Raw genomic sequence first — 11,135 nt, 5'->3', positions numbered from 1 at the left:
CCCAATTCCCCTATAGCGCATGTGTTTGGACTTGTGGGAGCACCCGGAGGAAACCCACACCAACATGTGTATGCATTATAACCAGTTTATATTCATTTTGAAAGCTTTTTGTTCTGATGTTCCTGTCTGACCTGTTGAACAACATACATAAAAATGATCACGATCTTATCCACTGCATTTTAAAAACATGTACAAGGAAGAAACTTGTTATTTTTGTCTTCATTATTTAAAACATTCAGAACGTGAAAATAACATTGATTTTGCTGGAGCTCTTTGAAAATGGCTTCATCATCTGAATACGATTATATTTGTCCAGTGTGTCAGGATATCTTCAATACTCCTGTTCTTCTGTCGTGTAGTCACAGTTTCTGTAAAGAGTGTCTTCAGCAGTTTTGGAGAATCAAGAATACTCAGGAGTGTCCCGTCTGTAAAAGACTCTCAAGTCAGGATCCTCCAGTTAATCTGGCTTTAAAAAACTTGTGTGAGGCGTATCTGAAGGAGAGAAATGAGAGAGGTTCATCAGGATCTGAGGAGATCTGCGGTTTACACAGTGAGAAGCTCAAACTCTTCTGTCTGGAGGACAAACAGCCTGTGTGTTTAGTGTGTTTTACTTCAGAGAAACACCTCGGTCACACATTCAGACCCATCAGTGAAGTGGTTCCAGCAAAGAAGGTGAGACAGATTTAAGACTTGATTTATGCTCATAAAACTCCTTCAGTCTGCTTCCAGTGGGAACTTTGTCCCTCATCAGTCAGTTTCAAAGATTTGATCCACTGACTTATCTTTGCCATTGAGCATGAACACGAATGCCATCTTTGCCTCATCTCTTAACCCCATGAAGTCTGCAAATGTGTATGCTTTTAGCACTTTTCTATGTGATGACCATCAAACTCTGGCATTTTCTGATCATGTTGATATGACAAACACAGATTTAAAGTCATATATAACATGTGTAAATCAGTACCACTTCGCTCTTGAAATATATTAATACACTGCTTTCCTAATTATTATGCAAATTAGATTGAAGTGTCATAAACATTGACTGTTTACATGGACATCACTAATCAAATTGTTTACCTTAATGTAATTAAGACAATAATAAGATTACAGTGTTTACATGAGTCGCTTTTTGAATGTTCCTTTCATGATCCCGTTTTACTTGTTACAGCGCATAATTCGATTAACGTCATTGCGTCTCCGCGCTATCAGCATTTCCTCTGGAGTTTCATGTCATTTCGGCTGTTTCATTTTTAATTTGTCGACTTTAACCGCAGTTTGGCACTTTCACTTTCACTCGGGAACATTTCATGCATGCCCCCATGACAAACGAGATATTGGATGCGACTATGAACTGCTGGAAGAGTGTCGTTTTAATGGAAGTTCATACCGCACGCTGAATATCATAATCATTCTGTCAGACAGGCGGAAGGTCGTTCGACAGCGGCCTCTAGTGGGTTTACGCGAGAACGGCGCGGGAAAAAGCGCGCACAGCGGCCTCTCACGAATTTGCGAAAACAAAAACTGCAAAAATACGTACCTCCCGTGACGTATTTCGCGGTCTCCAGAAACGTCCACGGGACTACGTTCTCAGAATGAGCCTTGGTTGAGTTTTTGTGTCTTGGTCTGGCTAACTGCAGTTTGGCACTTTCACTTTCACTCGGGAACATTTGATGCATGCCCCCTGTGACAAACGAGATATTGGATGCGAGTATGAACTGCTGGAAGAGTGTCGTTTTAATGGAAGTTCATACCGTACGCTGAATAGAAGAAAAAAACCCTGCATTTCACGACGTGGTCTTCACTGACTCGGCAGGTGCAAAGAGTGTCAAACAGCCGTGTGTATGTGGACTATCCTGTCGCAAAATGCAGCGAAAAGTCCTACATGATGGTAATAGTTCGATTAAGGTGTTTACATGCCTGTACTGCACTTCAATAATGCGATTAAGATCACCATACACATGTCTTAATTCGATTTCTGTTTACTACGATTAATCTGATTGAATTTAATCTGATTAAATGAATCAAAAATCGCTGTGTACATGGTCGACTCTTAATCAGAGTATTGTCTTAATCGCATTAAAATCGAATTATTGGTGTCCATGTAAACGTACTCATTCAAATGTTTTTGTTTTTGAAATAAAGTCATCGATGGTATTGTATCTTAGCATCACTGAAATCAATCTAAAAGCCTGTGATTATTAGTTTGTCAGGTGAGTCCAATTAAAGGAAAACTACTTAAGAAGGATGTTTAGTCTTAAGCTGCAGTCACACTGCACTTTTCTCCTCATAGACTTTCATTCATTCATACGCACACGAATGCGTCAAGTTTCGCAGATCGCTGCGTTGGAAAGTTCAAGCTTGGTGAACTCTGACCTGTGAAACCGCATCACATGACTGTTTGAGATTAATCGAGGGTCAAAACATGAACTCTCTGGACAGAAATTAAAAATATGGAGCAATCGCTCGCTGCTTTTAACGTCTAATCATCTTGTTTAATCCCGCCCCTTTTCACAACGCCGCACAACAGAATTTTGCATGCTCAAACTCTAGTGCTGGGGTTTTCAAACTGTGGGGTGCCAGCACCTATTGAGGGGGGCGCGAGACATTGAGGCATGCACTCAAGTAAATGATGATTTTTATGTGCTCACTAGAGTGAATCTGATTAATGTTAGCTCCACATCTAACTATCCGTCACATGTAGAGTTAATGCGTTCGAGCAAAATATATGCAAATAAAATGAACCGGGTGCTTTTTAAAAATAATGACAGTGAATGAAAGTCAAACCGGTGAGCCGTCTGACAAAAAGTGCCCTTCTGAATCAAATCAGCAGGATGCCCTTCTGGATCTTTCACTAACTTCCAAGACACTACTGACTACGCTTACATCTGTAATCTAGTTATTTGCCTTAATAGTGAATAATATAATTCAGGTGTTAATGTGAAGTGCTTTCATGTAAGAGTTTCCTATAATCTTGGGAGACTTTAACGGCAGTTCGACAGTTTCACTTTTACTCATGAACATTTCATTCATGCCCCCGTGACAAACTGGGGTATTAGATGCAAATAAATAGTGAGGACAGGTGGAAGAGATGGGTCTGTGCAGATAAAGACAGAATGAGGAAGGTTTCAGCCAGACAAATTCATCAGATTAAAAGAGCAGCTGATAAAAAGCCATTACAAAGAACTAAACAGATATCTGAAGCTGCTGGTGCAGTTGTGCATAAACTTAGGCCCAATCTCAATTCTATTTTAGCTGCCCAATTGCCCGCTCTACAACTGACCGAGTGCCTGCCACCTTGGAGCCTCATCCCAACCATGCTGTTTGTGAGGATGAATGAATCATGGGTTGACCAAGGCCACCTTGCTACAATATTTGTTAAGCGCATTTGAGCATCACACATTATTTGCACATTCATTAAATGAAAATTTCCGATTCACGTATGCAAATTCGTCTTCAGATGGCGCCTTTATAGCAATGTGCGTGCAGTCGATCGCTCCAATTACATTGGCTGGTCAACTGCATGGTATGGAAACCTTATTTACCTGCTAGACATGCGGATGATCCCGTCCCATACAGCTGGCATTGCACGGCTCAAAGATACTTTGTTGTGTGCAGTTTAACATAATTGCCTCCTGGAGTCGCCAATGGAAATAAAACAAACACACACAAGAAATACACGAATGCCAGACATGAAGCTGGCGTGGATCAACGCACATTCTCACGTTAATTTCATCGTTAGTAAATCCAAACATGAGCGTGAAATCTGGCATACGCAAAGTTTTTATGCGTACGCAGCGTTGATACATGAGGCCCCAGGTCATTGCTTCCTGTGCCTTTTTACACAATGTGTGTTTGGACAATGGGGACGTGCTTGACCCAGATGATGTCATTTTGAGGGATAATTTTGACTCACAACCTAGCCGCGAAGCCATGGCAAACAACGACATATCTGGGAACGCTTCGAGAGATAGATTGGCTGCCTTGGTTTCAAGCATTGTATAAAGCCCAGATGCATGCATGTGTGTGTGTTTGTATATAAGCATTTTTATAAGTCACATTGCTATTGGAGATGCTGCTTCTACTGTTTTATCAGTGTGCCATTTGCAATAAAACTTTTTTTACATTCATAATACATGGTTAATTATGTACCTGTTATGAGCCTCCGTGTTTCCTCAGGAGTCCGTTTCAAGCAGAACACACGACATATGGATAATGTGGCAATAAGCACATAACTGTATTCTGTATTTACAGTGTTTGATCCATCTACGAAAACACAAGAAAACTACATTAACATTATACCAGACACTGTAAAAAGCCAATTCCTTACCACTAGACTTTTCTTACAGTGTACTCGAGTTTGACAGATGTGAAAAAATGTTGTGGGACTGCTATACAGTAGTTATAATTATGGATTACATATAGTGAAATTTAGCATTTTTTTGTACGTTTTTTTAAACATGATGGTAAAACACATGCTTGTTTGTTGTAAAACACTTTAATAATGCCAAAAAACACTTACATTTGTGTGTCTCTTTACTCGTGTGTGCAGCCTTGTTATCGTCGTAGCTGGTGTATTCTGGGGAATTTTTGTACCTCTTGGTTTTAAGTGTGGTTCTGAAAAATCTCTTCCCCTTAGCCCAACGCCTTCAAGCTAAAGAGAATTGGGAAACCCCTACCCCTTCACTATTGTTGGACTTTCCCATTGTCCCCCAGGTTCAAAGATCGGTCAGAGGCTTCAAATAAGTTCAAATCAATTTAAATAATCAAATTGATAAAGCATACAGGGACCTGGGTGGCAGAGAACAGCAGCAAAAGCAGTCAGCTGTGCACCCACCCCCCTCTCCTTCAGTAATAAAGATCCTCCATCCAGATCAGTTCAATCATCAGTTGTTAGGCAGAACAGCTAATCTGCACAGAAAAAGTTACCAAACATAACAGAACACACAAGAGAGAGTGAGCCTTCACCCTCCCATCTGTGCCTTCACTCCCACATTCCTGCTAGATGGAGAAAGCAGCGCAGCCTAAAAGAAAAAAGTTGTAACATTTTGCTGATAACAAGTTCTCGGAATTTAACTTCTCGGTTATCAGTCACTTAAAGCCACAGCTGTTATGGAGCAAGGTTATATGAGGTTAAGCACACAAACATAAGTTCAAATATTTGATTAAAACATGAACAAATTATTAATACATAAAACATAATAATTCCTTCACTATTCAGCCTCCAACAGTTTCTGATTGAACGAGTTACTTCCATGGTACATGAAACCTGCCTTCTGTAGTTAAATAATCTTCATGCATGACAAAGCACCATGTCATACTCCAAAGAATACCTCTGTGTCATTGGCTGCTATGGGCATAAAAGAGGAGAAACTCATGGTGTGGCCTACATGGTGTCATCCTACACTGATTTCAATCCTATTAGGAACCTTTGGAGCATCCTCAAAAAAAAAAAAAACTCTGAGAGTGGGATACAGTTAAAATCAAAAATTATTCTGACATCCTGCAAAGAACTTTAAGCAGAAATGTTCACAAGTTTAATGGATAAATGAATAGTGAATGTGATATTAAAATAAGGGTCATATGTTAACATGCAACTTGCCCTGTTAGAATGTTTTTGACTGAAATATCTTTTGCAAATATGATGCTGCAAATTGAACAAATGACCATTTTCGATTCTTTGCAGCTAATAAAATGTTTTCAAGCTCTTGTTGTCATTGAGTTTGTTTTAATACATTATCATTTATATACCAAGACGTTATCATTGGGAAGTTTGTTCAATTAGATTCTAATTATAACCTAAAGCTTTATGACCTGATTATTATACAGACCCTGATTTACATTGACTCATTTGGAAAATCAGATCAAAATTTCATGTGCATAATAATTTGGAGAACTTTGTATTAAACCGATTTGCTAAATATTACTATGAATATGTTACATAAATATCTGGTATCTTATACACCCTAAACAATATACATTTTTTTGCTTGTCCAAACTACTTGTTTAAAATGAGCTGAAACAACACAATTCTTGAGATTTCATTGGGACAGCTTAATTTTTCATGTTCAAGCCACGTAAATTTGTTAAAAGTGTTAAATTAACTTAATTAATTTGTGTTGGGACAATTGAATGAATTGTGTAGAACTCTGCATTTTTACAGTGTAGATTATATTTTAAATTCTAGGAGGAGCTCAGTACAGCACTGGAGTCTTTACAAAAGAAACGCAAACAGAATGAAAACATGAAAGAAAAGTTTGAGAAAACAGTTCAACACATCAAGGTAAGGATTGATCAGTGGTCTGTCATTTTCTTTTTGGCTTAGTTCCTTTATTAATCTGGGGTCGCCACAGCAGAATGAACCGCCAACTTATCCAGCATATGTTTTACGCTGCGGATGCCCTTCCAGCCGCAACCTATCAATGGGAAACATCTATACACACTCATTTTCACACTCACACACTCTTTTAGCATACCCAATTCACCTGTACCACATGTCTTTGAACTTGTGGGGGAAACCGGAGCACCCGGAGGAAACCCACGTGAACACAGGGAGAACATGCAAACTGCACACAGAAATGCGAACCAGTGACCTTCAGTGAGGTAAATGTTCTACTCACTGTGCCACTGCGTCGCCCTGTCAGGACCAATATTAGCTAAAACCTGACTCACACTGTATGATTTTTAATAATCCTGTACAATTGCCACACTGTATGAACATGATGCCCACATCACACTGCAAGATCACAGTTTTCATAATATCAGAATGATAATCAAGACACTCCCATCACAGACAACACATGACATTTTTCTTAACTAATTTCGGGAGAAGCACACACAGATAGTAAAAGCAGTGAATTCTCTATCAGCAATCACACCAATCATCCAAACAGAATCAAACAGAATTCCCATAAATAACCAAGTTCATCCTACCTCAGTCATCTCATCGACTTTGCGTCCCTCCTCCACCCCAACTCCACACCTTTAACCAGATTTATACCAAGCACAGGGAGGGGGAGCTTTCTGGGATTGGACTAGACACTGAGCTCAGTATTCCTCTCTGATTCTCTTGCTAGAAAGAATGCCCCGAGCTCAGACATTTTTTCCTCAGAGCCCTCTCCCTGGACAACACGCCAAATATGCTCACTTGATCTGTTTCCTTTGTGTGGGTGTGAACTCGTGAAACAGGACTCATCTGGAGTTTAGTTCAGTAACCTGCATTCTGAAATAATACTTCACAGCAAACATAAACAGTCTGTAGCCATAATTTATAAGATAATAAAACTAGAAAAAATGTTAGGACATTTCCCTCAAGTGGTTTGAAGTTGTTGCACTGATTGAGTTTCCCAAAACCATTGTAAGTCAACTGAGTTTGCATGTTCTATCATTACAAGCACAGTTCAGTGACTCTGTGTGTTCCAAATCTATCGTTCTAATGAACATTTGCAAACCGCTTCACAATCTTGTGTATTTGGACCTTCACCTGAAAGCAGAGCTCCTGGCTGTGTTCTATTTCCAGTTACCCCCCTATGCCCTATCACTTTCACGCACTTCCCTAACCACTCTGAATGATATTTAAAAACTAAGACTTGCTCACGTTGGCATTGTAATGCCCAATATGGTAAAGTTCATGCTATCGTGAAGGTTGGGTTTGGGTAGGTCAAAATGTTAATAACTGTGAGGGTTGGGTTTAGTGTTGAGGCACCCATCAGTCTTCTGTTGCTCCAGAATAAGTCTGAGATGATTGAAGTGAATGTGGTTTGATTTCAGGCTCAAGCTGAGCACACAGAGCGTCAGATTAAACAGCAGTTTGAGAAGCTTCATCAGTTTCTCCGAGATGAAGAAAAAGCTACAATCACTGCACTGAGACAGGAAGAGGAGCAGAAGAAGCAGGTGATGAAGAAGAAGCTGGAGGAGATGAACAGACACATCTCAGCTCTTTCACACACAATCAGAGACACGGAGGAGATGCTGAAAGCCAATGACGTCTGCTTTCTGAAGGTCTGATTTCAGATCAGTGATTGATTGATTGATGATTGATTGAGTTGTTGATGATCAGTTGTGTGTTTGTTCTGCAGGAGTTTCCAGTCTCAATGAAAAGGTGAGTGATCTGCTGGTTTCTCTGCTCTCTCTGTTCTTCTGAAGTCAAAGCCACTGCAGTTCTGACTCCTGAATGTTCTTCCAGAGTCCAGATCTCTCAGCCGGATCCACAGATGCCTTCTGGAGCTTTGATTCATGTGCCACGCTACTTGGGAAACCTTCCGTTCAGAGTCTGGAAGAAGATGCAGGACATTGCCCAGTACAGTGAGTCTGAGCTCTTACTCACACACTGGAGATCAAGCAGGTTTAACACACACAGAAGCACTAGACTGATTCAGTTTGGAGAAAGTTAAGATTACACTAGTTTTGGTGTGTATTGAGCCATTTTTGCAATAGTTTCTCATTTCAAGTCCAGAGCAAACTCAACACTGTAGAAGTGAAGATACTTGAGTCTTCATTTGCGACTCTTCTGTATGACTCACTGAACCTCAGATATAATATTGTGAACTCAAGAAACTTTGACTATTTCAAAATTCCTCAAAGAATGGGGAATGAAACATCCCAGTTCTCCCAGACATGTCACTCATTGAGCATGATTGGGACGCTCTAGATTCTGTTTACAAGTTTTTTGTGGCTTTGAGAGCCACAAAAAAGAGCCTTTGATTCCCACACAGCAAAATTTCTCTGACCCAGCTCTGGCCTACACAATCAGGTTTTGCTTGGCCCACATGCCGCATTGAATTATGGTACATGATTGGACCAAGTCTGGCTTTCAGACAAGGGCCAAACATTGACCATATCTGGGCCAAGTCTCAGCCAAGTTAATAACTCATAACTCTGCCTGAACTGGGCCTGATAGGTTGGTGTGTCACAATTGCAATAAAACTGATAAACCCATGAAGCATTGCACTAGGCACACTATGGGCATGCTTTTTCTCAAAGCGACCTGATTGGTTGAAGTGTTTTTCATTACTCAAAAATAATTTTAATGTTTTTTAAATGTGGGTCAAAACAGGCCAAACTTACATGGCCCACATATCAATTTTTAACATCTGGGCCAAATACTACATTTTACATCTGGCCCAAATCTTGTGTGCCGCCCTAAAGAGATTGGTGACCCCAACCCTAATAAAGCACACCTGAACGAGCTAATCAAGGTCTTACTAGGTATAGTTGAAACACCCAGCCAGATGTGTTGAGGCAAGTTGGAGCTAAACCCTGCAGGGACACCGACCCTCCAGAACCAAGATTGGTGACCCCTGCCTTAAAGCTATCCCTATCTGTAAATTATTCCCAAACTCAGAGGGGATTAATAGTTGAAGCACAAAAATGTAACTGTAAGCTTAACATAAACTGCGAACACATTTCTTAAATCTGATTGGCTGATTATCATGTTGTCCTACTTGGTGAAATTCCTCTAACTGTGTGGGCAACACTAATGCAATCATCCAAAGTAGGATTAGACCTTTGTGCTGCAACCAACGATTCTCTTCCGAATGACAGAAGACATTTTTCAGTCAGACTAGCAGGGTCAACATTAAAAATTACTTCCTCTGAAGGAATTGCTAGCTGGCAGTGGGGTTTCTGGGTTCCTCTGTGGCAAGTTTTCCTTGAGTGTTGTTTACTCTGGAAATACCTGTAGTGCTAACTTACAGTATAAGTAGTTTAAACTCACTCATTCAGAGGCGGGAACTGGTGGAGGTGCAAAAATGTTGATCATAAAGTAAACACAAAAGTATCCAAATGGAGCTCCTCGCCAAGACTCAACACTTGTTAAACACTCGTGCCAAAGAGCTCGCTGCTCTCCTGTGGCTCTCGACCCCATGCGCATTTGTCACCGCTACCAAACCAACCAATCACAGAGCTTGCACTATGTGTTGTCACGATGTGTAGTTACATTTTTTTATAGGTGTGCATCAGGGTCACATACGTATACATAAGCCTTTAGAGCAGGGGGGTCCAAACTCGGTCCTGGAGGGCCGGTGTCCTGGAGAGTTTATCTCCAGCTTGCTTCAATACACCTGCCAGGACGTTTCTAGTAAATCTACTAAGCTTGATTAGCTAGTTCAGGTGTGTATGATCGGGGTTGGAGTTAAACTCCCCAGGACACTGGCCCTCCAGGACCTAATATGGACACCCCTGCTTTAAAGACATGAGAATAAAAGCAAGTCTTGATTGTGTCTCTTCAGCTCCTGTCATTCTGGATCCAAACACTGCAAATGAATATCTCGACCTGTCTGATGATCTGACCAGTGTGACAAGCAGAAGAAACAAGCAACTAGTTCCTGATAATCCAGAGAGATTTGATTATTATGACTGTGTTCTGGGTTCAGAGGGTTTTACCTCAGGAAAACACTGCTGGGACGTGGAGGTTAAAGAGAGTGGATACTGGAGACTTGGAGTAACAACAGCATCAAACCAGAGGAAAGGACGGGTTTTGTTTAAGACTGACATCTGGAGTGTTTCATACGGATGGTCTAAAGTATCTAGTTTTTATGTTAAACAGGCTCTTGATCGAGTGCGAGTTGATCTAGATTATGACAGAGGAACAGTGTCTTTCTCTGATCCTGTAAATAATGAACATCTACACACTTACACAACCACCTTCACTGATACTGTCTACCCTTTCTTCTGTAATTATACTGTTTCCTCTATAAAGATTTTACCATCCAGTAGTCTGTAACATTACAGCTGTAGTTCAGGATCTTCCTGCTTTCATCATGTCTCTAATTGTGTTTGAGTGTTATTATGAGTGTGTTGATGTGACACCCAGTATACTCACAAACACACTATTACATCCACGAGGCGGGACATGCAATAAAAGAATTTAAATAACTAAAGACTCCTGTTGAGCCGCCAGACCAAGACACAAAAACTCAACCAAGGCTCATTCTGAGGACGTAGTCCCGTGGACGTTTCTGGAGATTGCAAAATACTTCCCGGGAGGTACGTATTTTTGCAGTTTTTGTTTTCGCGAATCCGCAAGAGGCCGCTGTGCGGGCTTTTTCCAGCGCCGTTCTCGCGTAAACCCACTAGAAGCCGCTGTCAAACGACCTTCCTCCTGTCTGCCTGGATGACAGGATGATTGACCATGCGAC

General features: G+C 40.7%; 1 protein-coding gene across 1 annotated transcript; it reads left to right on the top strand.

Moving 5' to 3' along the window:
- Positions 1-276: 276 nt before the first annotated feature.
- On the top strand, positions 277-10,809 carry LOC130215919 (E3 ubiquitin-protein ligase TRIM35-like). Its single transcript, XM_056447786.1, has 6 exons — positions 277-672; positions 6,185-6,280; positions 7,768-7,998; positions 8,076-8,098; positions 8,183-8,301; positions 10,227-10,809. The coding sequence occupies exons 1-6, from the start codon at positions 280-282 to the stop codon at positions 10,718-10,720; spliced, it is 1,356 nt and encodes a 451-aa protein (XP_056303761.1). The 5' UTR covers positions 277-279; the 3' UTR covers positions 10,721-10,809.
- The last annotated feature ends 326 nt before the right edge of the window (positions 10,810-11,135 follow it).

Source organism: Danio aesculapii, chromosome 22 (assembly GCF_903798145.1).
Source record: "Danio aesculapii chromosome 22, fDanAes4.1, whole genome shotgun sequence".
In the NCBI taxonomy this organism is placed as follows: domain Eukaryota; kingdom Metazoa; phylum Chordata; class Actinopteri; order Cypriniformes; family Danionidae; genus Danio; species Danio aesculapii.
The sequence above is the reverse complement of the archived record's forward strand: the minus strand, read 5'-3'. Positions and strand labels throughout refer to the sequence as shown.

Excerpts from the sequence above, each read along its gene's own strand:
- LOC130215919 (XM_056447786.1), top strand. The coding sequence starts at position 280 with ATGGCTTCATCATCTGAATACGATTATATTTGTCCAGTGTGTCAGGAT. Across the intron at positions 673-6,184 it reads AAGTGGTTCCAGCAAAGAAG|GAGGAGCTCAGTACAGCACT; the intron begins GTGAGACAGATT and ends TTTAAATTCTAG. Across the intron at positions 7,999-8,075 it reads ATGACGTCTGCTTTCTGAAG|GAGTTTCCAGTCTCAATGAA; the intron begins GTCTGATTTCAG and ends TTTGTTCTGCAG.